Source organism: Macrosteles quadrilineatus, unplaced genomic scaffold, assembly GCF_028750875.1.
Source record: "Macrosteles quadrilineatus isolate MER2022 unplaced genomic scaffold, UCM_ALF_1.0 Scaffold_2__2_contigs__length_208266976, whole genome shotgun sequence".
Lineage (NCBI taxonomy): Eukaryota > Metazoa > Arthropoda > Insecta > Hemiptera > Cicadellidae > Macrosteles > Macrosteles quadrilineatus.
Genome location: NW_026542595.1, coordinates 15,806,247 through 15,834,217, shown reverse-complemented (window position 1 = coordinate 15,834,217; position 27,971 = coordinate 15,806,247). Strand labels below are relative to the sequence as shown.

General features: G+C 37.4%; 1 protein-coding gene across 1 annotated transcript in view; it reads left to right on the top strand.

Moving 5' to 3' along the window:
- The first annotated feature begins 283 nt into the window (after positions 1 to 283).
- LOC128983958 (uncharacterized) overlaps positions 284 to 27,971 on the top strand; it is a 44,207-nt gene continuing 16,519 nt past the window's right edge. The window contains exons 1-10 of the mRNA XM_054403237.1: positions 284 to 478; positions 1,508 to 1,780; positions 12,063 to 12,418; positions 15,760 to 15,945; positions 16,143 to 16,243; positions 16,948 to 17,003; positions 18,075 to 18,139; positions 18,397 to 18,550; positions 18,719 to 18,819; positions 19,202 to 19,429. Coding sequence (XP_054259212.1) covers positions 1,618 to 1,780; positions 12,063 to 12,418; positions 15,760 to 15,945; positions 16,143 to 16,243; positions 16,948 to 17,003; positions 18,075 to 18,139; positions 18,397 to 18,550; positions 18,719 to 18,819; positions 19,202 to 19,429 — 1,410 coding nt within the window. The 5' untranslated portion in view covers positions 284 to 478; positions 1,508 to 1,617. The remainder of the gene's footprint in view (positions 479 to 1,507; positions 1,781 to 12,062; positions 12,419 to 15,759; positions 15,946 to 16,142; positions 16,244 to 16,947; positions 17,004 to 18,074; positions 18,140 to 18,396; positions 18,551 to 18,718; positions 18,820 to 19,201; positions 19,430 to 27,971) is intronic.

Genomic DNA, 27,971 nt, shown 5'->3' with positions numbered 1-27,971 from the left:
ACGGGGGCAACATGTTACACACATTTATTTAGTTTTAAATAGGTTCTAGGTATTTTTTTCGTATTTTTAAAGTCTCGAAATTCACGACCATGACGTGTCCCTAGGGTACATTTTCCAACTTTCACGCTGTTTTTAGACTAATTATTCATGCCAAAATATATAAAGTCATATTTTTATGTCATCAATGGTTATTAAACTTACAAAAAAGGAGCATATTATAATTTTATTGTCATTAAAAACTGACTACCATGACAAAATAAGTCTGTCCCTCGATTTGGCGTCACGACCATTTGGGAAAAATTTTCAACTTTGGAGCACGACAGTGGCAAGCCTGGCATCAATGGAGTCAGTTGGTTTTAGAGACTAGTTCGGGGTGTACGTCAGGATTGTAGTGCCGGTCGTTTCGAGTTGAAAGGAGGAATTACAAGATTAATAAAGGAAAGATTGTGTTTTTTGTAATTTTGGTGTGTCCATGACCGTACGTAGTCATTCGATGAAGTAGACATGGTGTTAATTTTTGTTTATAAGATATTTCAATTGCTAGATTAACCTAGAAGTCCACTTTGTATCCTCGAACATGAGGTGCAGGGCTACCGCCAGAACAGAGCCAAATAACACGTAATATCACGACCAAAGTTTCACGACCATCGTGGGTTTTTTCACGACCAGTCCAGCCTTATGGATTATAATGTGTTTGGTCATGACAATAACTTTAATATAATTGTAAATTGAACAGTTTAGTTCAATTGAAACACATATTTTTATTATAACTAACAGGATAATTGAAGGATTGTTTAGAAAGATTTAGATTTTTCCAGACAATTCACGACCGTACCGCTTGTCCCTGACCATCACGTTTATGATTTCTATCATAAAAATTAAAAAAATTAAAATATCGTCATATTTTAATGTTTTATACACAAAAGATGCACACCTCTATACAAACATAACGATTTTTCGGGTCTCAGGTAAGTTTTTTCGGAGTTATACAAACTTAAAAAGATTTTATTGGCTTTTTTTCAATTTTTTGAGTTTTATTATTTTTTTCTAGAAAGACCAAATATACCAAAAGCTCAGTGACCTTTTTATTGTATAATGGTCATAAAAGTAATTTAGTTTATAGCAAAACATAGCTATAAAAATAATATTAACTATTTTTAATATTCATATAAACGTCCGTTATGGTCGTGACAGGATTTTGTGTTTTTCCACTAAAGATGCTCTTTTAAAAAGAAACTACCAAAGATATTGCGTTACCATGGACATTTTATGAAACTTCAAATGTTAATGAAATAAAAAAAATAATAAAAGTTTTGAAAAAAGGGGAAAAAAATTTGCAAAGTGCTTTTCCTGAAAACGTACGTTTTTAAATTTTCACTCAAGTCCCCACACTGCATCTGGCAATTCATAAAAGGATGTATGAGATACAAACACATATTGGATTCTGTATAACATTATGTGGGAGGTGTATTTAGAATCAGTAGTGTAATGGTGAATGGTTTAGTAGGGGTTCAAGACCCTGCCTATAATCTCAATCATCCCTTGGGTCCGGTGCGTCAGGTCCGGTCCGGTAAAATTATTTCGGATGAGAACAATAGTAGTTATTTACATCGTTGGATGAGAAGCGATAGGCTTCCGGCGCCGGAGAGCGGAGAGCTCGCACATGCGCAGACGACTTCTACTCACCACGAAACAGTGACAGTGACAGTAGGCATTGACAGTATAAGTAGCAGACGTGGTTTTGTAGTGATTGTTGTCCTCAATCAAACGTGGGAACAAGGTATGAAATTCTCTTTCATTTATTTTACTCGCATTTATACTGTGCACCCACAACCCAGTGGCGTCATTTCACCAAATCCTTGGGGGGGGGGCAAACACCGGGGGGTATGGAATACCCTCCAGCAAACAATGGGGGTCCGGGGGTCCCCCCCCCCCCGGAAAAATGTTCAGTTTTGAAACAAAAAAAGAGGGGTTTAAGCTTATTTGTCTATATGTTCAATTTTCAAAATTCTTAGAACAGTTTAATCTTTTAGATGATAAGCAGCATGGATTTCTGTATGGAAGACCAGTTGTATTAGTGCTGCTGTGTCTTTTATTGAAACTGTAATTGAGTCTGTTGATAAGGGAAAATGTACAGCTGGAATATTTATGGACCTATCCATGGCATTCGACAGTGTTAGGCATTCTACACTATTTGAAAAACTTCAAAAACCAGGAGTAGCAAAATCTCTTAATTGGTTTTAACATCATATCTCACTGAAAGATCTCAATACATAGAAATCACGGCTGCACTTTACTTGACGTCCTACACTCATTCGATTGTTTTTTCGATTCGATATTTTCATTCGATTGTTTCGTTCGATATATCGTTTGGTTAGTTAGGTTAGGTTAACCTTACCTAACTAACCAAACGATATATCGAATGAAGCAATCGATTTTTTCATTCGAATGAGTGTAGGACATCAAGTAAAGTGCAGCCGAAATCACTCACTTGACAAATTACAATAGAACTATTAAATAATGCTCAACAATCAACATAAGCCAATAGTTTTTGGAGTGCCACAAGGCGCAATAGGGCCCCTGTTTTTTCTTTCTCTCTTTTTTTAAACAAAATTCAGCAACACTATGTCTGTATGCTGATGACTTGAATTTGGTCATATCATCCAACTCAATTGAGCAAACAGAAATGTTCGCTTATGTAGAATTGGAATTAAAGTATTGGAAATTACCTTAATAACCACAACTTTGATGATGAATTTACAAAAAACAAAGTTTATAAATTTTAAGACAATGCAAAATAGACACAAGGAGCCAACAACAATAAGCTATAACTTACAAAATATTATTGAAGAAAATAGAACCAACTTTTTGGGTTTAACACTGGATCAGCACTTAAATTGCGATAAACATGTCCACAAAATTTTAATAAAAATTTTTCCGGAATTAATGTTTAATCAAAAATGTCTTTACTATGATTAAAAAAACTTTTAAAAATATATTTTAAAAAGGTTGGAACATGCATTCACATATCTTGTTTGGCATAGCACTTTACGGCTGAACAAAAAAAATGTAATCTAGATAGCATTTTAAAGGAGGAGCAAAAAAGAGCGTTTAGAATCCTGCTTAAGTTGCAGCGTGATGAGTCAGCTAATATGTTATTAATCAATAATATTTGCAAAATATCTCCGCTGCAGCAAACCTGCAGACTAAGCGAATTTCCACTTGTCTGATTATATTTTTTACTAAAATATTTCTATAAATAAGACATACGAGTATTTATTCCCAACTTAAATAGCACTAGATTTAACAAGTGCTTAGGTATGCTGCTACGGGGAAGGTAAAAAGTGTTTTTTGACCAAAGGTCAATAGTAGTATGAAATTAATAAATTTGCCAAATTTTATCAGACATATATCCATAAACAAGTAAACTACAACAGTTTTCATTTTCTCCATAAGAATAGCATGGGAATTTTAAATTTACACTTTTTTGAATTTTCTTTGTAACAATTAGGCATACAACAATGCTTCAATATACTAAATTATTTCTTTTTTAAGCTCTACGAAATGGTTTAGAAAGATATTGCAAAATCTTTTGTTTTTAGGGTAAAAAATGGGAAAACCCCATTTTTACCCCATAAAACCCCCCATAAACCCCTGTTCCCATGGTCTGATCATGCTGGTTAGCGAACTCGTTCAAATAACTGTAAGTTTACACTCTTATACAAAATTTCATCAAAATCGGATCATTTTTGTTCGAGTTATCGTGCTTACGGACACACACACACACATATATATACTAATATTATATATGTACATATATATATACTAGCAAAGTACCCGTCCTTTGTACGGGGTTGGCATATAAGTATAAAATAAATGTCATACTCAAGCTTTATATATATAAACTAGAGAACCTGTGCGGCTCGATGAGCCGCATAGTATGAAACATAACGCCGAGGAAAACGTTATGCTTGAATTCGAGTAATTCTAGTTACATCTTCGAGTTGTTTAAACACTTGTTTGAAACTAATTTTAAATATCTGTATTTGCGTTGTCAAGGTTCACCTACATTATTTCTGCTCTCAGTTTTAACTGATAACTAACTTCTAATGAATGCTGAACGATCTGCTTCAATTCAAGTTAACATGGTGCTACAAAGTTTTTCCAGCATTGAGAATTGAAGAAAACTATTGCCTGAGTTTGGGTCATTTTATTTCTTTGATTTGAGACATCCCCCTAGTAAAACAAATTTTCTCCATAGAGAATCCTGTAAAGTGGGGCAGGGCCGTCCGAAGGGGGGGGCAACCGGGGCAAGTTGCCCCGGGCGCCGCGGCTGAGGGGGCGCCGCGCATCGGCTATTTGTATTAACATATAGTATTAAAATATGTGAATGCGACTTTTACTGGGGGGAAGGGGGCGCAACGACCACATTTGCTCCGGGCGCCACAAACCCTAGGGACGGCCCTGAGTGGGGTGATACAGTATCAACCATTTCATGTGCTCCATTTTTTACCAAAAAAAACTCCAAGTTACCAGCTGGACAGCCATAAATCTGCTTTGAATAGGCTAAGGCAGCAACACCTTTGAAAGTTGGTTAACATATTTTAACGTGTTGTCTGTCAGTCACAGTATATGCCTCGCATCAGAACGTTCTCACGTTGTTCAGTGGAGTTTCTCTTAAGACCTGTCCAAAAGTTTTGAAAGTATCATGGATTCATTTGTCGAAATAGGTTGGATAACTCTTGTAGCTATAAGATTTGGATAGCAATTTTCATTTTCTCTTTTTGAGCAAGAACAACGTATTATTTGCCTCTCCTGAATCATTAAAATAAACTTGACCGTAACTACTCGATCGTTGACTACATAAACACTAATTCCTTCACTTATTTTTGGTCTAATATTGCCACTAAAACTTTCAATAGCAAATGAGTTTTTGAAACTTCTTATTTTTGACTTGAAATGTCTGGATTGTGTTGGTGAATTAAGTCAAAAAACTTTGTATAAGTTTGTCCGAGGAACTGGAAACATAACCTAGAAGTGAAACAATCCATTTGCGTTTTTCTCAATTGAAGTAGTAATACAAGTGTTAATACAAAAGTTAACAATAAAAACATAAGGTCCGCCAAGATTTGGTATAATATTACTACTTGAACTTATCATAGTCAAGGCATTATTATAGTTTCTAATAAATGTTTTGAAATATTTTGATCTGTCAGTGTCAGAAGTAAACAATCATTCATTTCATCTGACATTAGGCAAGTTTACTTTACCACCGTGACAAAACTATGTGTTTCGTATATTTTATCACTTACAAAGTAAGTTGTATAGCAGAGCTGGCAAATATTATTCATCTCACCAAGTGAATGTGTATCTGGATGGGTATCTGTTAGACCAGAGCTCTCTTTTTCTACTCTCCTCATATGCATAAGATATATTATTATTAATTGTCTCATCCTCCCGTCTTCAATATTTCATCTTTGAACTTGAGGCATTTTCTGTTCTTCCAAATAAAACTGATTAACTGTTTAACTTAGTCTTAACCTAATGAATATTACAAACATTAATGTTTACTCCCAAACAGCTAATGAGTTTCTTTTAAACATATGTTTTTTTTTTGTTTTTAAATTTGTTCTATGTATTTCTTATGGGGAAAACCCGACCTTTGAGAGGGTCTCACACCCTTAAGAGTAGGAATTTAAAGAATCTAAAACCTTATTGCAAAACTACATATTGAGACGAATCTTTTGACACCTTAAACGTTGAAATTGGTCCACAAATAAGGGAGGAGTTGCGTTAACAAAAAACGGCTTCACCTATTATATATATAGATATAGATAGAAGATAGATATAGGATAGACAGATAGATAGATAAATATATATGAATTTGAACGGATTGTGTTTTTGGCCTCTAGGGACCTCAAAAGGAAAAAGTAAATCGGTCCCGGGTCCAGGTCTTACCATGAGACCTACGGAACCAAAAGTATTTTTGGAACCAAAAGAAAAATCCCATCTGTATCCTACTAATATTATAAATGAGAAAGTTTGGATGTATGGATGTATGTATGTTTGTGACAAGTAAACTTGAAAAATACTGGTCCGGTTGGGCTGAAATTTGGCATGATGATAGCTCACATTCCCAATTAACATATAGCCATATTCTTATCTCAAAAATCCCTTTGGGCTCCGCCCCAGTGGCTCTGCAGTTCCCCATGTATGAGTATTCATATTTAAAGGGATTTAAAGAATTTAGCCAGCTGTTTCAACTAAAAGAGTTGGTTCTATGATATGCAAAAGCATTAAAAATTTATAAGATTTACCAACAGGGTGCAGCACTATTATTTTTTTCATTATTTATGAAAACAGCTAATTTGAACTAAGCAGCATCAAAAAACTGTGATACACAATGAGAACTGTCAAAGTAGGATTGTTTACAGTTATGTTTATGTTTTTAATTTCATGAATAATTTACCTATGATATTTTGCGAATTTTTAATAATCTATCTTTCTCTATTGTGTAGGTGAAGTAGTAGAACATTATGGCTATGGTAGATGTGTAATACTATCGCATACCGTAAATTTGAGGAAGCAAATTTTCTCAAACCGTGTTTTCTCACATCGCAAACGCAAAGATCGGGTATAACTGCAATAAGCATTTTATACTTATTTGCCAACCCCGTACGAAGGACGGGTACTCTGCTAGTAATCTATCTATATATATAATACGCTAAGACGATTTTTGTGAACAGAACTCCTCCCTCATTTTTGGACCGATTTTGACGATTAAAGTGTCAAAAAATGGCCCTGATCTGTAGTTTTGCAAAGTCTTTTTTGTTTTTTGAAATCTTTATTAGTTTGGGCAGGATCTTCCATCAAAGTTGGGGTTTCTCCCATAAGATTAACATGGGGAAATCTAAATATTTAATTGGAATCTTTGTCTCCATTAATTTGAGAGAACGGTTGGGCGGAGAAACTTGGTAGAGGTGTCAAAAGAAAGGTCTTGATCTGTAGATGATTTATCAAAAGAAAACAATGCTAAATATGCTCCAAATATGTATAATTTCACTCAATTTATCGCAGTTAGATGAATTAGCGGAAGCCTTGAAAGTAACCGTAGATTTATACGGGTTTCACCTAGTTCTTATAATTTCAAAAATAAGAACAAAAATATACAACCACACAGGACTAAATTTGTTGAAAAAAACCATCTTATGCAGGTAATAGTTTTTTGTTTTTTTTATTTATTCCAAATAATATTAAAAAATAAATAGACCCAAACAAATTTAAAAAAATAATATTGAAAGAGTTTTTAATAAATTTAGCAATTCATTCTTTTAAAGAATTTTCTACCTCCCGCAGTTGCTAGGATAGTTGACATTATCTTACTAGATTCATAACAACAGTATTTGTTGTTTTCATAATAATTCTCTATGTTTTGCTGTTTTTATCCTGTTGAAACTATGTGATTATTTTGAGACTATTTATTGTAAAATGTACATAAAAATCAATAAAGATATTATTTGAATTGAGTGAATTGATGAAAAAAATTTTGGATTGATAAGAGTGTTATAATCAAAGGAACATTATAACCTTCTTCAATGCCCTTTAGTATTTGAAAATGTGTTGTGAATAGGTTTTTTATTACGATGGGAACACAACCTAATCACTATATCAAACTGTAAACTTATGCAATAGGTCAATATTATGTTTGATTAATTTTACTTGTTTGTGATGTGCTATTTGTGTTGCTACTAACAATTAAGTTTAATTGAGACAAACACCAAACTACTAAGGTAATTTTATATTTTTATTTTAGATTAATGTATTACTGTAGTTATAGGAGTACATTTATAATTTTAATAGTCATTATTTCAACAAAACAAGTCATACTTACAATCTAGCCTACTTGTAAATATTCTGTTCAAAACAACCAGATACACTACATGTATTTCCTTGTGTTTTATTGATTGTATTTTGATTGAATTACATAAATATTATGTATTAGTTTATGCATATAGAGATAGTAGTCTGCAATGAAAGGTTTTTAACTAATATAATGGTTTTAAATACCTTCAGTCACCAGTTCAAATAAGTCGGCTATTGCGACCTAGGTTTCGGCTCGAAGTTGTACCATCATCAGGCGGGCCAGTTTTGAGTCTTCAGTCCAATGGACGTCGTTGGGTTAAAACAAATAACAGTTCACGACATACAACACAAACACGCACACGAACACATATAACGAATAATACCGGTATTTACAGAAGGACGACATTTTTGTAAGTTCACCGGCCGCGACGGGTGACATCCAAGCCACAACTAACTGGAACGTTCAAGTGGTCTATCTGACCTTTGTCCTCGGTATTGTTTTGAGCCATGTCTAGTAGGATGCGTTAGTGTTGCTTGGGTTTCAATTATTTTGTTAAAAATTAAATTGGAGCTGTGGTGGATTTGGTCGTTTAGTAGGTTGTCGGCATCTACTTTTAACAATTTGTAGATATGGAACTCTTGGCTATGCTGAGCCAAGCCATTGGCATTCCATAATACCATTTTTAGGAGAATATTCATTTTAGGCGGGCAACAACGGTGGTAAGAAGATTAAGTAGAGTATTAATCTGTTCTGCTTGTTTAGATAATATGCTCTCAAAACGTGAGAAACAATGTTTTATAGTGTCAGACAGATTGTGAGATTTTGTGGTTTGTTCACTAACATGCAGTGGCGGATCTAGAACAGTCACAAGGGGGGGGGGTCTACCCCCCTGAAAATTTGTGTAAACTAAGTCTCAAAATGGCAGTTTTATACAATTTCTTCGTCCAGAGTTAGTGTGACAAATTATTTTACGCAATGTGTATGCACTATTGTATTACATGCAGTAAAAAAATATATATGTTTGCCCGAGGGGGGGGGCGGTCGCCCCCTTCGCCCCCCCTCTGGATCCGCCACTGCTAACTTGATGATGACTAATGGCCAACTTCACTACCATTCCGCACAGTTTGAGCAAATGTTATCCCTTCCTTTACTAATGAACTTTTAGGTAAGGTATTACTGGTATTAGAATTGTCTTGTGTGGAACTCTGAAGACCCAGATTGCTTTGATTAGGACCAAGAGTATTTTTTCTGAGAGGGGGGAACTGCTTATTTTGTATATACCTATAAACAGTACAATATTTTTTTTTAAATATTTAATTCATTTTTGGTGTTTATTTTTTAGCCTATTTTATTTTATAAATTGATTCTGCACATCTTTCCCAGTCAATAAATACAATAAAACAACATTTTTCACAACTAAATGGTGGAAAGCTGGATTTTTTTAATGTGATAGAACCTTATGAGAGGTGTATTTTCCCAAAAGTCCTCACTTCTACCTCTACCCCTTGAGCTTTCCCCCACCCCCTCCAAACCTAGAAATTGGAGTGTTTCACTTAATTAATCATAAGTCAAATACTATGTAAGCTGTTGTATTACAATTTGTCTTGTTTTATTTCTGATCCTACAACTTTTATATGTATAATTTTTTTTCTTAACCCAGTACTTAGGGAGATATAAAATTTAAACTTCGTTAAAAGCTTTGTTTCAGGGTACACAATTTTGTTTTTAGGGAATTTCCCATATAGGGACCCAGACCCGGGACCTATTTACTTTTTCGTTTTTAGGTCCCTAGAGGTCAAAAACACCAACCGTTCAAATTCATATCCACGTCCATTAGCACAATAACTCAAGCAAAAATGATCCGATTTTGATTAAATTTCAAGTTATCGAACCAGAATGAACGGACTATGGAAACGGGGGTTTATGGGGGGTTTTATCGGGTAAAAATAGGTTTTTCCCAATTTTGACCCTAAAAACACAAAGTTTCACAATTTCAATTTTTCGAAACCATTTTGTAGAGCTTAAAAAAACAAATAATTTAGTATATTGAAGCGTTATTATGCGCCTAATAGTTACGGGGAAAATTCCAAAAAATTTTAATTTAAAATTCCCATGTTCGTAAAGATTCTTATAGATAGAGAATAAGTCAACTGTTGTAGTTTGTTTGTTTAAGAACATATTTTGATCAAATTTGGAAAATATATTCATTTCTTACTCAAATATTTACATTTTACAACAAAAAACACTTTATAACCTCCCTGTTGCAGCAAACCTAAGTACTCGTTAAACTAAATTCTATTTAAATAGGGAATAAATATGATATTTTTAAGGAGGCATTTTAGTTTAAATCCAGTCAGGCTAATGGAAATTCGCTTAGTCTGCAGGTTTGCTGCGGCGGGGGTATTTTATATTATCAGCAAGTTTGGTTAGTTAGGTTAGGTTATGACAGTTTAATTTTATAATAAAAAAATATTAACTTTATAATTAAAAAATTAACTTTATAACAAAAAAATTATAAAATAAACTTAAAGATTTTCTTAAATCAACATGAGGGGCTCTCCCACAATCCCCCACTCCTTTGCAGAAAAGGTTCTCAGTGCGAGTTTATGTACATCACACCTTAACCTGTATCAAGAAAAAAAATAAGTTTCAACACTATGGTGTATTTATTTAATGTAAATTGGAAACTAGAAATATAATAACTATTGTTTGTAGAAATACCTACGTTCATCTCAAGCTTAGTGGTTTTAACCTGTAAAGACACTATGTACCTTGGTATCCTAAAAATCTAAAAAACCAGGTCTACAAGTAGACTGGTGATTTGGTGTTTGGTTACTAAAGTACCTGTTCTAGCTGTTTCAAACATACCGTAATGATCCATCTCAAGTCTGGAGATAGCAACGAGTTGTTATAGTTGCCTATAAAACTTACACAATTTTATAACTATGGTAGGGTAATCCTTTGACTGATGATATCCTTTACAGATTTATATCATTTAAGCTTCTTCAAACTCTAGAGCAAAAGGGTATAAAAGTGTCTTCAAGATGAAAGGCTTTCCAACACAGATTCTTGTAATTTTGTTCATGCCAATTCAAGATTCATTTGAATTGAGTCTTAACCCATTATCATGGTTCAGAACCTCAAAAGGTGAGTGATTAGTTGCTCCAACATTCAATTTTTATTCATTTTATACAGGGATGAAAAAAATACATATTTAAAATTAAATTTTCCGTTTACAGCAATGTATATGGCTTTTAACACGTTCGCTACTGAGCGTCGCATATATGCGGCGACACGGTCATTGCCACAGACCGAGGTATACGTTTGAATCTTACACATAGACATAGACACATAGACACATAGATATGTCACTTGGATAACAGTGCACACAGACCACAGGCGAAAACCTGTAAAAAAGTGATCATTTACATTGTAATACGCTACAATCGTGTTTGTAAGTAATTTCATCTTGTTTGTTTGTATTTTTTATAGCCTTTTGTAATGTCGCATATTTGCGACGCCCGGTCTACAGCGAATACAATAGTGAAAACTATCATAGTTTTCTTGAAATAGAGCAAACGTCGCATATATGCGACTGTTCATTTTTGTTTGTGTTTTGAAGTGAAAGTAAGTAAAACAAATAGATTATTCAAGAAAAGTTTATAACTGAACAAATATATAAGCTACACAGGATAATGCAGCATACATACTGCATACATACATACAGTGATGCAGAAAAGTAAAGACCAGTTTTTCCAACTATTATATGACGTCACCAATCATCATATCCACAGACCAAGCGACGCAGTTGTGCGTCAGACATCTCTGTAGACCACTGCAGGGAATTCAGTGCCTTAAAATAGACCGTTACAAGAATATAAGAGTTTAATAACATTAGAACCCTGACGAAAATATGCGACGGCAGTCTATTTTAATGTGACTAGCCGTCGCATATATGCGCATATATTGTGGGGATATATGCGACGGCAGTCTATGGGTGGAAACCGGCCGTCGCATATGTGCGTCGCTGGTCCATGTGAATGAAAAGTTTTGTACTATTGCAGTAGAGAACGTGTTAAAAAGAGTTTGCAAAACAAAAGTAAAAAAAAAAACATACTAACAATTAAGTTGTCTTAAAAAGTGCTTGTGAATATCTCTTGCCTCATGATATTAATTATTTTATTTCTATTATTTTCAGGGTGCAGTTTAAACTTGAATTCAGACTTAAACCGTGATCATGAGCCTGTATTTCTCAGTAAAACAAGAAATGGGTTTGAGTTGGCAATGCCTCAGTTGATAGATGAAGAAGGGGTTTTCAAGTTAGGTAAAGGTGATGAGCTGTACATCGCTTGTCCTGGAAGTGGGAATGAAATCAAGGGCTTTACAGCTCAGTCAGCAACATCGACTTGTGTCAAAGACAAAACACTACAGCTACGGGACAAGGAGGTCTACTCATCTCAACTGGAATGTAAAAAGAAAGCATTTACAACTTTAAAAGAGACTAATAATGATTGTGGGGATTACATGGGAAAAGAAATACAACTAGGATTTGAAGTAAGTCAATTTGAGGTTATCAGTGAGATTTTAGTTTAAGTCCCTTTGCAGCAGGTTGCTACCTTAGATCAGAAAAAAATCGGGACATTGCCGTCCTCCCTCCTGGATTAACATAGGCTTAAATGCAGGCATAAGGAACCAAAATCGGGACTGTCCCGGCAGAATCGGGACGGGTGGCAACCCTGCTTTGCAGACAAATATCTATATTAAATTATGTTAAACTATACCTGGTATCCTAACAAGAAGCTGCTATTTTTTTCAATTAATTTACCAAATGTAACAAAAAGGCTACAACTTTTGGACCTATACAAATAATATTAAACTAGCTGTTTGAATCGCTCTTTGATCAGATAAGTTTTCAAATAGAAAAATAAATTCCACACCTTAAAAATATACAGATGAAATTGAGAATTATCATCGGATGATGGCAGGCAATTAACTAGCAATTAAATGGTATCCTTGTTCTAGCTCTTTGAAGAAGCAATGAAACCATAGGCAGAGTAACAGGGTGGACAATGCCAAGATTTATACAGTAGAACCTCTTTAATCCGAACCCCTGTAATCCGAACGTCCACTAATCCGAACGCCTCATTACTGTACTCTATACACAGTACGGCCTAGTTCTTTATTCTATACTGTATTTATTGATGTAAGCACCGTAATTATTTCAATTGTAATGTACAGTACTGTTTATTCCCTATGTTTACTACTGTATTAAATACTGTATTTTACTTTATAAAGCATTTTTCACTTTTTCCTTGCTATTGTTATGTAAAAACAACAATATGTTCTGTAATCCGAACTATTCAATAGTCCGAACTACCCCCGGTCCCAATTAGTTCGGATTAAAGAGGTTCTACTGTACTATAATTGACTTTTTACCTAGTTAAAAAGAATATTTGTTAAAAAACAAAAAAAAATATTAAAGTTAATTAAATTGTATTTTTTTAAGAAATGTGTACAAGTACATGGTGTTTAACATATTTCGTATTCTGGCTAAGAGAATAGAATGAATGTTCCCTGACTTTGCATCCTTTGCAAATCTCAGTATTTGCAGGAAGCACGCAGTGCTGTCTGGCCGACGATGACTCACTGTAGTTGCTACAACCATTAACTATGACATTTACCGATAGCCGGACCCATTAGTCTATTCCGTCACTGTATCTCTGATTTCGTCTGACTTCATTGACTTTGTGTTTATATTGGAGCACAGTCTAAGGATAAAAGAGTATCCGGGTTAATAGATAGTTGTATCTAGGTTTCATTTTTTTTTTTTTTTTTTTTTTTAATAGAGGGCCAGGCTTACAAGTTACCATGGGATTGCATCGCAGCTAGAACAGCTTATTGTGCACCCTCGTTCACAGGTCCTCATTCTCCGTCAAATCCCAGGTCCTTGGTGAACCGTGAGAGCCTCTTGACTATGGTGACCTGTTCTTCCCTTTGGTCTCCCATCAATAGGCCAAGGGATCTCATACGCAGACCTTGTAGGGCTGGGCACCTAAATATACCTTCACAGCTTTCACAAGGTCTCTGGCTGGGGCAAGCCGTAGCGAGATTTCCCTGAAAGGACTCAGCTCCTGAACTTGCTTGACCAGCCAATCCTTTGTGGCTGCGTCAGCACAGCCTCCACCTTTCTTCCTGGAGGCCTCATTAGAGTCAGCTTTGGGGGTACCACCCTTGACCTGCTTTTTCCCAGCATCCTAGTTCCCGGAGGAACTGGCTTTACAGGCAGCAGAGTTAGGGTGCTTGGCAGCCCACACCAGCCTCCTCTCACTTCTGGATAGCACCTTTTCGCCTTTGGCTAAAGCATCCGCTATCCTCCGTCTTTGCAACTCACCCCTGGAAAGTCGATTTTCGTACGAGGGATCTCATACGCAGACCTTGTAGGGCTGGGCACATAAATATACCTTCACAGCTTTCACAAGGTCTCTGGCTGGGGCAAGCCGTAGCGAGATTTCCCTGAAAGGTCTCAGCTCCTGAACTTGCTTGACCAGCCAATCCTTTGTGGCTGCGTCAGCACAGCCTCCACCTTTCTTCCTGGAGGCTTCATTAGAGTCAGCTTTGGGGGTACCACCCTTGCTCTGCTTTTTCCCAGCATCCTAGTTCCCGGAGGAACTGGCTTTGCAGGCAGCAGAGTTAGGGTGCTTGGCAGCCCACACCAGCCTCCTCTCACTTCTGGATAGCACCTTTTCGCCTTTGGCTAAAGCATCCGCTATCCTCCATCTTTGCAACTCGCCCCTGGAAAGTCGTTTTTCGTTCCTTTCCGGTTTCTGCGAGCTTGTCGTCATCGTCAGATTTCAGTAGACCTTCCTCCTCCATTTGGGTCAGACTGTCTACATTGTTCTCACGAATACCAGGTATTTAAGTCCACCTCCCCAGTGACCCGATTAGAGAGGTAAGGGGTGTGTACGACTGGGTTACCCCTGGTTCCCAGAAGGCTCCGTTAAGACACTGAATATTAGGCCCCCAGTGCCACAAGACTCTTGGCACGGATCGCATTACACCTTAGTCTAGGGCCCCCCTCACTTGGTTCTGTAGGTGGACCAACACCCAGTGGCAGAAGGTAGCTCTCCGCAGCTAACAAGTGAGAGTTGGGGTTTAGGTTGTGGCCAATCTGCCGAACCAACCCCGCATGCGAGGTTTGGCCGGAACGGCGCGAAATTTTCTCCCACTCACTAAACCCCCATACCTTCCCTAGGTTTCATTGGTTGTTTTGGTGCTGTAATTAAATTGGAATGTTGTAAACTGAATTTATACCAAAAATGTAGGACTGATTTTTAATGGCCAAAAAGTGACAAAAGGGAGAGAGAATTTAGCTTCAAAATGAAGGATTTATGTTAACAAATGGTCAAGAGAGTTGCCGCCGGCCCGACCAAATGTGTGCATGCACGATGACGGTTGATCTAATGTAAAGTTTTTTGTGAAATGTGGTTTGGTAACATGTGTGTTTTGTGTTTTCAATTTTAAATGTATGACAAATCATAGCACAAAAACACTCCATCATTTTGATAATCTGCCATTTTGTTCTGATTGGTCGGAACCAATCTTGTGGAACTTGACTCAGGGGGTTGTTTTACAATGAAAAGAAGCTACCTCTTCATGGGACACCGTATATAAATGGCCATGTAAGACATTTATTCATTCGAAGCTAATTAATTGAACTTCATTGTAAAGATACCGTGATTTTTAAACATTTGCAACCAGTTAAAATTACATGCAGGAATGTAAAGCCTAGTGTATCTTTATGTCCAAGGTAAAAATGTAATATTTTTGATTCCCTGTTTGCATTTACCTATCTAAAAGTCACAGACCAACTCATCTCTAGGTATTTATGACATTAGGTGGAAGGATGGCACCCTCTTGTGACTCTGTGTTATGACCAGACTCAAGCTAGAACTCTTCATACAACTCACATTCTATATGGCTCAACTTTACGAGGGGCTGAAATCAAAGGTCACCAGACATACTTCAACAAGGGTCCTCGGCATCTCTACCAGGCTATAGATCCTGTGACAGCTTACAAGCAGGTAAGTACAGCCTACCTAGTTCACACAGTTAATCCTATGTGATAAACTGTTTGAAATACTTTAAAAAACATTATGTATATTTGTTATATAACCTAAGATCAGTGGAGTAGTTTTGGGGGCTACCTTTCCCCAGATAGGCACTAACTACTGGGGGATCATGGCATTGCCTCTCCTCATTCTAATGGACAATGTTACAGGCCACTCAGAGAGATACATTGTCTCGCCTGCTAGGGGAGGACAGAGCCAACTACATGCTAGCCAGGTCATCTCTTGCATACAGCCACCTCTCCCCAAATGGGCACTAACTACTGGGGGATCATGGCATTGCCTCTCCTCATTCTAATGGACAATGTTACAGGCCACTCAGAGAGATACATTGTCTCGCCTGCTAGGGGAGGACAGAGCCAACTACAAGCTAGCCAGGTCATCTCTTGCATACAGCCACCTCTCCCCAAATGGGCACTAACTACTGGGGGATCATGGCATTGCCTCTCCTCATTCTAATAAACAATGTTACAGGCCACTCAGAGAGATACATTGTCTCGCCTGCTAGGGGAGGACAGAGCCAACTACAAGCTAGCCAGGTCATCTCTTGCATACAGCCACCTCTCCCCAAATGGGCACTAACTACTGGGGGATCATGGCATTGCCTCTCCTCATTCTAATGAACAATGTTACAGGCCACTCAGAGAGATACATTGCCTCGCCTGCTAGGGGAGGACAGAGCCAACTACATGCTAGCCAGGTCATCTCTTGCACGCAGCCACCTTTCCCCAGATGGGCACTAACTACTGGGGGATCATGGCATTGCCTCTCCTCATTCTAATAAACAATGTTACAGGCCACTCAGAGAGATACATTGTCTCGCCTGCTAGGGGAGGACAGAGCCAACTACAAGCTAGCCAGGTCATCTCTTGCATACAGCCACCTCTCCCCAAATGGGCACTAACTACTGGGGGATCATGGCATTGCCTCTCCTCATTCTAATGAACAATGTTACAGGCCACTCAGAGAGATACATTGCCTCGCCTGCCAGGGGAGGACAGAGCCAACTACATGCTAGCCAGGTCATACCTTGCATACAGCCACCTCTCCCCAGATGGGCACTAACTACTGGGGGATCATGGCATTGTCTCTCCTCATTCTAATAAACAATGTTACAGGCCACTCAGAGAGATACATTGTCTCGCCTGCTAGGGGAGGACAGAGCCAACTACAAGCTAGCCAGGTCATCTCTTGCATACAGCCACCTCTCCCCAAATGGGCACTAACTACTGGGGGATCATGGCATTGCCTCTCCTCATTCTAATAAACAATGTTACAGGCCACTCAGAGAGATACATTGCCTCGCCTGCTAGGGGAGGACAGAGCCAACTACAAGCTAGCCAGGTCATCTCTTGCATACAGCCACCTCTCCCCAAATGGGCACTAACTACTGGGGGATCATGGCATTGCCTCTCCTCATTCTAATGAACAATGTTACAGGCCACTCAGAGAGATACATTGTCTCGCCTGCTAGGGGAGGATAGATCGAACTATAAGCTAGCCAGGTCATCTCTTGCATACAGCCACCTCTCCCCAGATGGGCACTAACTACTGGGGGATCATGGCATTGTCTCTCCTCATTCTAATAAACAATGTTACAGGCCACTCAGAGAGATACATTGTCTCGCCTGCTAGGGGAGGACAGAGCCAACTACAAGCTAGCCAGGTCATCTCTTGCATACAGCCACCTCTCCCCAAATGGGCACTAACTACTGGGGGATCATGGCATTGCCTCTCCTCATTCTAATGGACAATGTTACAGGCCACTCAGAGAGATACATTGTCTCGCCTGCTAGGGGAGGACCGAGCCAACTACAAGCTAGCCAGGTCATCTCTTGCATACAGCCACCTCTCCCCAAATGGGCACTAACTACTGGGGGATCATGGCATTGCCTCTCCTCATTCTAATAAACAATGTTACAGGCCACTCAGAGAGATACATTGTCTCGCCTGCTAGGGGAGGACAGAGCCAACTACAAGCTAGCCAGGTCATCTCTTGCATACAGCCACCTCTCCCCAAATGGGCACTAACTACTGGGGGATCATGGCATTGCCTCTCCTCATTCTAATGAACAATGTTACAGGCCACTCAGAGAGATACATTGTCTCGCCTGCCAGGGGAGGACAGAGCCAACTACATGCTAGCCAGGTCATCTCTTGCACGCAGCCACCTTTCCCCAGATGGGCACTAACTACTGGGGGATCATGGCATTGTCTCTCCTCATTCTAATAAACAATGTTACAGGCCACTCAGAGAGATACATTGTCTCGCCTGCTAGGGGAGGATAGATCGAACTATAAGCTAGCCAGGTCATCTCTTGCATACAGCCACCTCTCCCCAAATGGGCACTAACTACTGGGGGATCATGGCATTGCCTCTCCTCATTCTAATAAACAATGTTACAGGCCACTCAGAGAGATACATTGTCTCGCCTGCTAGGGGAGGACAGAGCCAACTACATGCTAGCCAGGTCATACCTTGCACGCAGCCATCTTTCCCCAGATGGAGACTTTCTGCTGGGGGATCATGGCATTGTCTCTCCTCATTCTAATAAACAATGTTACAGGCCACTCAGAGAGATACATTGTCTCGCCTGCTAGGGGAGGATAGATCGAACTATAAGCTAGCCAGGTCATCTCTTGCATACAGCCACCTCTCCCCAAATGGGCACTAACTACTGGGGGATCATGGCATTGCCTCTCCTCATTCTAATGAACAATGTTACAGGCCACTCAGAGAGATACATTGTCTCGCCTGCCAGGGGAGGACAGAGCCAACTACATGCTAGCCAGGTCATCTCTTGCATACAGCCACCTCTCCCCAAATGGGCACTAACTACTGGGGGATCATGGCATTGCCTCTCCTCATTCTAATAAACAATGTTACAGGCCACTCAGAGAGATACATTGTCTCGCCTGCTAGGGGAGGACAGAGCCAACTACATGCTAGCCAGGTCATCTCTTGCATACAGCCACCTCTCCCCAAATGGGCACTAACTACTGGGGGATCATGGCATTGCCTCTCCTCATTCTAATGAACAATGTTACAGGCCACTCAGAGAGATACATTGTCTCGCCTGCTAGGGGAGGATAGATCGAACTATAAGCTAGCCAGGTCATCTCTTGCATACAGCCACCTCTCCCCAAATGGGCACTAACTACTGGGGGATCATGGCATTGCCTCTCCTCATTCTAATAAACAATGTTACAGGCCACTCAGAGAGATACATTGTCTCGCCTGCTAGGGGAGGACAGAGCCAACTACATGCTAGCCAGGTCATACCTTGCACGCAGCCATCTTTCCCCAGATGGAGACTTTCTGCTGGGGTCTTGGCAACATCTCACCTACTTCTACATCAACACAGCCCCAATGTGGCAAAAAATTAATGGAGGCAACTGGCTTAAACTCGAGACTACCATCCGCAACTTTGCCACAAGTGTAAGTTAAATTTTAACGCCCATTTCATCCCACCTTATAAACAGACAGTCGACACGTACTGAGAATTTCTTTACTAAAGTACTCTCAAGGGTATTTGTTATCTTAACAGACAGAGTTCATTGACTATTCTGTGGAAAGTGTTGTATAGTTAACTATGGATCGCGAAAGAGTAATTGCTGAATTTTTACTTTACCGGCGACGAAAAAGAACAAAACGTGACTGTCTCCACTGGGTTCATTCAATTAATATGAAATGTTAGGAAGTGGGTATTTCAGAATAATGTTTTATCATACCTAGTAATGGAAACATCTATATATTAATTTGAAACTGTTTTTCTTTGTCTCCACTAATTTGAGAGAATGGCTGGGCGTAGAAACTCGGTAGGGCTGTCTAAAGAAAGGTCTTGGTCTGTAGAGCCATCAACAGAGAAACGAGGTAAATTCCCTTGGGGCTCTGCCCCAGTGGCCTTTAAAATTCCATTCCCATGTTATTCTTTTGGAGAAAAAATGGGGTTTTTGTCACAGCTAATTTGAGAGAAGAGAACGGCTGGGCGTAGAAACTTGGTAGGGATGTCTAAAGAAGGGTCTTGGTCTGTAGATGAACCATCAAAGTTAGCACACAACAAAAATATCGTAATAATGTAAATTATTATGTTCCCAACTATGTAATAGTATATTTCATTACTAGGACCGAAAGTGGCATTTTCCGGCGCACGCTCAAGAGTTTGTGTGAGGCGAAGCCGAACACAGGGAACCCGAATTTCACGAACGAGGCGAAGCCGAGGACGGGAATAATGGAGCAAGTGCCGGATAATAACTTTCGAATACTTTATGAACGATACTTTTCATCACGGCGTAAAAATACACAAACACAGAATAGCAGACCTCAGTAATATTACAACTATTTTATTTATCAAACAATTTGTTTAAACATCAAAAGTAAAATCAAATCTTCTAAAAGTAAACCTACGTATATTATCGTTTAATTTTTAAAACATAAAATAAAATAAAATATTCCAAAATAAGTATATTCTAAAGGAAGTATATATTGTCACCCGACAAAGTTGGCTTCCTTGTACTGTTTATAGTACAGAAAGCTGCTAATTGCTGCATATTTATACTTTGTCGTACGGTTTATACTTTGGCGCACATCAGGATTCCAACGAAACAACACAAAACAGCGTGGTTCTATTATGCACGTAGTCCGTGTACCCTTGGAAATAGGTTGGCAACACTTGGGGATAATAATACTGAGCAGCTGATTGACTATTATAACTACGATTTAACCTGTCATTTCGTGTTTATAGTTTCGGTATTTCTGAACTTTCTGGACTTTTCTTTTAAACGTTTTTAAAACATTCCTACGATCTTAATAAACAAGAAAATACCTTTAAAGCATTTTTTTAGGCGCGGAAACTACTTCAAATTTCAAAAACATACGGAACTATATTCTCAAATCGCGGAGCACATTTCTTGTCGAGGAAAAATAACGGAGTGATACAGACCGGGTACTACTTTCTCTAGGGCACCTATTTGTGTTGCCAGCTGAACCTAAAAACGTGTTGTATAGTGTTTGAAAGACTAATTATTTATATGTTTTATATGCTTTACTGTAGGAAAAATATAATGTGTAACACGAGTGCAAAAGGCCTTTGCTGCACTCGAGATCATTCCGCGTAAACATTGCTCTCGTGTGCAGCAAAGTGCCACTTTGCCCACTAGTTACACAAATGACTATTTCTGGGTAAGGTAAAATGATAAAAACACATTAATTCTCAACCATATGACACAACTTTCAAAATAACTTCTTGATCAGCATTGTACGTGTTATTAAATTTACGGAAAGTAAATAAAAGAAACGTCTTATAACACTTAAAACATATATTTACGCTTATACTGTTACTCACAAGACGGTAAATATACAAAAACGATGGTAAGTGGTGATCGATTTCGATTGGACACTCCAATCATCATCAGACCCAATAGGCGAATGACGACCATTGGAGTTTATGGCCCCTTTCACAGTATACGATTACCAATCATGTCCGATTTTTTTTGCCACTGCTGGTGTTCTACTCCCGGGTGAGTAGAAATCGGGTCTACAGGATAAACCACCTGACCAATGACTATATGGCCTCTTTCACACTATTGTTAGTCGTCCGGTAGCCCTCCCCGAGTGCTGTTCGTTTAGTTTATTTAGAGATATTTTCATCTTACAGTTTGAATTATTTAGTTATTGTTTGAAAATATACTTAGGCCTCTACTCATTCCTCATGGCCCTCTATCGTCATTCGCCTATTGGGTCTGATGATGATTGGAGTGTCCAATCGAAATCGATCACCACTTACCATCGTTTTTGTATATTTACCGTCTTGTGAGTAACAGTATAAGCGTAAATATATGTTTTAAGTGTTATAAGACGTTTCTTTTATTTACTTTCCGACAACTTTCAACTCAACAGTTGAAATTAAAACTTCAGAGTCAATCACATCTTGAATTTTAACTATATAAACAAAACTGTAATTAATAATAAATACCCCCTCCGCAGCAAACATGCAGACTAAGCAAATTTCTACTTGTCTGATTACATTTTTACTAAAATATTTCCATATATAAGACATATTTATTCCCTACTAGCTCCACACACAGCTAGTACCGGTACTGTGATATTAACTGCCCGATAGACGTCGTCCTGTCCTAATGTGGTTTTATGTCAAATGCTCGTTCATTTTCAAGATGAGCTCGTTCACATGGCTCAATCACGTCCTGGTTGAAGTTCGTTCGCTACGCTCACTCACCTTTTAGGTTTTAGAGTCAAAAATGGGAAAACCCAATTTTTACCCCATAAAATCCCCCATAAACCCCCGTTCCCATGGTCCGATTATGCTGGATTACGAACTCGTTTGAATAAACGTAGGTTTACACGTTTGTACCAAATTTCATCAAAATCGGATCATTTTTGCTCGAGTTATCGCGCTAACGGACACATATATAATAGTGTATATACACATATATATACACATAAATTCATATATATATATATATATATATATATATGAATTTGAATGGATGGTGTTTTTGGCCTCTAGGGACCTCAAAATGAAAAATTAAATCGGTCCCGGGTCCAGGTCTTACCATGAGTACTACGGTAACAGCTTATTTATTCCCCTATATGGGAAATTTGCTAAAACTAAATAATATAATAACTAAGGCCTGATTTCACCAAACTTTTAAACCACCGTTAAGCCTTGCTCTAACTGCAGTTAACTCTTAACTGACGAAATCGGATTTCACCACTCGCCGTTAGCGCTAGTTTAGACTAAATCGTCGTTAGATAATTAACTGCCCAATTTTGACCGGTTAACTTCTTTAATCTTTCGTTAAGTAACTATCAGCTGGCTTCAAGTTTAGAGTTTATATAGAAAGGCGAAATGGTAGAAGATAATACGGTACGAATTATCTTTGAAAGTAAGTGATGGCAATGAAGTAGCCTATGTTGTTCGCCTAACTAGGTGGATAAGAGAAAGGGTTAATGATGTTAATAACAAAGATGAAATTGATTTTATTATTAGATATAAACTATCAAAACGTTTAGCTTTTTCTTTAGGAAATGAACACAAACCACTGTAGTGGTTTGAGTTTAGGCTATCCCACATAGTGCATTGCTTTAGGTTATCCCACAAGGTTTAGTATCAAGGCGTATATCTGTGATCAGCGACCGCATTGAACTGATTGGCGATCAAGAGCCGTACTCTTTTATCCCGACTAAAAACAGTGTTCCGGCTCTTCTACCAACATTATCAAATTTTATATTTCATTGTTCGAAAAAATAGGCTCCCTTTCCTTCTCCCGGCTTTGGGTAACCCTAACCCAACGTTCAAACAATTGTTTTGCGTTCGGTCAGACGTAAGTAAACCAAAATCTAAACCTAAATTGTCATTATTCTGCTAGTAATTTATAGAAAATAATTATTTTGGTGTTATCTTTATTGTGTCTCGTTCTTGTAATTCTTTTGACTCCAGTTTTTTTTTTTTTTTTTTTTTCACTAGTTCAAATGTACCAAACTGGTTAATGAGCAAACAGAATATTGAACATCCCTGTAAAAAGTTGGATTTTGAGTCTTGACTCGACCGCAAAACTCAAGCAATTTGTTCCTCGAATATGTTTGATCAACATTGCTTTGCCTTTATTTACTTATGTTAATTGTATTGGTATTTATTCTTGCTTTCTGTTGTTATTTTGCTCAGAATCTATTGTATTCCTGTAAGCTTGCTGTCTCCAGTTATGTTTTCACTACCTCATAAACACTGATTTATTTTCTAGGATATGTTAACTTGCTCCCGTAACAGCCCGGTATTATGACAGTTCACTGCCACCGCCACCTGGATTTTACTCTAAACTCTCGTTTATAAAACCAGCGTTAGTTTTGACGCGTTTTCGTTGGTGAAACCAGATTTCCTTAACTGTGGTTTAAATCATCGGTTAGTTTTAACCGAAGTTTAACTAAACCATCGTTAGCGAGAATTTGGTGAAATCGGGCCTAAGTATATTTTTAAACAATAACTGAATAATTCAAACTGTAAGATGAAAATATCTCTAAATAAACTAAACGAACAGCACTCGGGGAGGGCTACCGGACGACTAACAATAGTGTGAAAGAGGCCATATAGTCATTGGTCAGGTGGTTTATCCTGTAGACCCGATTTCTACTCACCCGGGAGTAGAACACCAGCAGTGGCACCCTCCGGGCGCTATCCAAGTAAAAATCGGACATGATTGGTAATCGTATACTGTGAAAGGGGCCATAAACTCCAATGGTCGACTAAAAATCCCATTTTTAATTGAAGGAGCAAAATCGGATTCTGTGAAACGAGCGTTACTGTACTTAGCTAGCTAGTTAAGTTCTTTGAGTGATGCCATTAATTGCAACTGTCCATTTTTGGCAAGCCATCCATTATTTCCATCTTATTTAATGTAAAACGCTCATGCTGCTTGCTGATGGAAGCTCACCTCCTGCCGCTTGTTAAATGCATCCAAACTAAGGTCTACTAAACTAAATTTTTACAGCAATGAGAGTTAGTTTTTAGTTAAAACGACTATAACGTAGTAGTAAGTTTTAATCAAAACCGTCAAAGCCATTTCTGCAAAAATTCAATTTTTCCATTATTTTATGGGTGTTTGTGGAAAAATCTGCATTACATTTTTTTTTACTTTTTGAAATACAATGGATTAGTACTTACATACAATCGTTATATATAATACGTGAAGGCAATTTCTATAAAACACTACTCCTCCAATAATAATGGACGGATTTTTACAAATGACGTGTCAAAATAAAGTATTTTTTGTGTAGACGCCCCCTTTCACCAATTCCTGTAATAAAAGTCCTCGGGCTTTGCCCCACAGGCTATCAAAGTTGGAGTTTCTCCCATAAGATTAACATGGGGGAATCTAAATATTTAATTGGAAACGTTGTCCCCACTAATTTGAGAGAACGGATGGGTGTAGAAACTTGGTAGAGGTGTCCAAAGAAAGGTCACGGTCTGTAGATGAGTTTTCAAAAGAAAAACTAAGCAAAATCCTTTAGGAATCTACCCCAGAAGCTTCTAAAGATCCCTCCGCAGAGTTGTTTACATTTTGGCCATGTGAATAATACTTTTTAATGAAACAGCTGTTCATTTTTAAATTGTATTTTAAACAAGACACATTTATTGAGAGTTACTGAATTCTACCAAATAAGTATTTGCAATGTTATTTTCTGATTTTAAAATTGATTTTCTTCTGCATCATGTCATGTTTTGCAATATAACGTTCCATTACGAAATCATTGGAAACTCCTTTTATCACAGCAATTTTTAAATTATTTCTTATTGAACTATCTTATATCTATTGTACGGGTTGGTGTCTGCCTTTTTCACCACTTTTGTATACATTTTATCATATTATTCTACACATATTAAATATTTATGTAGAAATATCTGCTCTTATCGTGTCTAATAAAATTCAAATATAGAAACCTTGCCTAAAATGGTACCCATCTTGACAAATTATTTGCACCTGCCTATATTACGAACTTTATTATTAACTAACATTATTGAAAATAACACGACATTTTGAATGTTAATTATGGTACAACGAGAAAATACTATTCAAGCAGCTACTGTCATGACAGAAAGGTCATATTCCTTTTAAACTAGATCACATAATCCTTAATAAGATACGTTGATTAACAATATGTAAACGTCAATATATACGTAACAGCCAATTTACAGTATTTTTGCTTTTTGGAAATGTTCCATTGCTATGTCATTTGCATTGTTTGTTGCCAATGAAGCCGCAAGACCATATGAACTAGGAGGCCCCTAACAGTTCAAGAATAAAAGCCAACTTCAGTTCAAGTATATTCCACTACACCTAACATTCCGTAGGGAGATTATATTGACAACTTTATATTATTGATAAGGCTGAGACAACTAACTGACATCCCCCATGTCAAGGATTTCCAGCTTTAACAGTAACCCCACAATCAATTTCTCAAAACTATGCTAAAGGTTAATTGGCACAGAAGTACGATATGAACTGAACTGATGCGACGTGACGAAGGAAAAATCAAACTTACACTGTAACGGATATACCTCCCTTTGAAGTTAGAATATGTCTTTCCAAAAAATATTTTCTTTTGAAATAAAATCATATTACACTGATGAAATCACGGAAGTGTTTAACTACAAAAGATCCATCAATACGATTTTAATACTATTTAAAGGTTCTTCCAAAGGAAGAGATACCATATAACATACTAATAATAACTCCGATGACGTACGGTATGGGGAATATTTTATTCATTGAATGATCAACCAAATTTGGCAACTAATGAATTAATATCATTATTATTTTTACACTTATTACTCTTTAAACAATGATAAATGCTCAAAATATGTATATTTCACCCAATTTATAGCAGTTAGATTAATTAACCGTCGATTTCGACGGGTTTCACCTAGTATAATATACTTTCAAGGCTTACGTTAATTCATCTAACTGCGATAAATTGGATGAAATATACATATTTTGAGCATTTATCATTGTTTAAAGAGTAATAAGTGTAAAACAATAATTCTATTAATTAATTGTGTTAGTTGCCAAATTTGGTTGATCGTTTAATGAAAATATTCCCCATACAGTACGTCATCGGAGTTATTATTAGTATGTTATATGGCATCTCTTCCTATGGAAGAACCTTTAAATAGTATTAAAATCGTATTGGTGGATCTTTTGTAGTTAAATACTTTCGTGATTTCATCAGTGTAATATGATTTTATTTAAAAAGAAAATATTTTTTCGGAAGACATATTCTAATTTCAAAGGGAGGTATATCCGTTACAGTGTAAGTTTGATTTTTCCTTCGTCACGTCGCATCAGTTCAGTTCATATCGTACTTCTGTGCCAATTAACCTTTAGCATAGTTTTGAGAAATTGATTGTGGGGTTACTGTTAAAGCTGGAAATCCTTGACATGGGGGATGTCAGTTAGTTGTCTCAGCCTTATCAATAATATAAAGTTGTCAATATAATCTCCCTACGGAATGTTAGGTGTAGTGGAATATACTTGAACTGAAGTTGGCATTTATTCTTGAACTGTTAGAGGCCTCCTAGTTCATATGGTCTTGCGGCTTCATTGGCAACAAATAATGCAAATGACACAGCAATGGGACATTTCCAAAAAGCAAAAATACTGTAAATTGGCTGTTGCGTATATATTGAGGTTTACATATTGTTAATCAACGTATCTTATAAAGGATTACGTGATCTAGTTTAAAAGGAATATGACCTTTCTGTCATGACAGTAGCTGCTTAAATAGTATTTTCTTTTTGTACCATATTTTACAGCCAAAATGTTATTTTAAATAATGTTACCAACCCAGTGCGCCAAAGTCCGTAATATAGGAAGGTGCAAATAATTTGTTAAGATGGGTACCATTTAAGGCAAGGTTTCTATGTTTGGATTTTATTTGACACGATAAGAGCAGATATATCTACATAAATATTTGATATGCGTAGAATAATATGATAAAATGTGGGCAAAAGTGGTGAAAAGGGCAGACACCAACCTGTACAATAGGTATAAGAATAATTTAATAATTTAAGAATTGCTGTTATAAAAGGATTTTCCACTGATTTCGTAATGGAACGTAATATTGCAAAACATCTATCTATATATATAAAAGGCAAAGCCCTCACTGACTCACTGACTGACTCACTCACTCACTCACTCATCACTAATTCTCCCACTTCCCATTTACCTAGGAGGCTGAAATTCGGTACACAGATTCTTTGGGCATTAAATAGGAAAACTAAGTAGTTTTTATTTTGATCGGGCTTTCGGGCTCCGCCCCAGTGGCTCTGGAGTTTCCCATGTTAACCTTATGATTTTTCATATTTAAAAGGAAATATTGAATCTTAACAGCTGTTTCAATTAAACAAGTTGGTTCTGTTCTATGATTTTCAATATAATTAAAGTTACAAGGATTACCAACAGGGTGC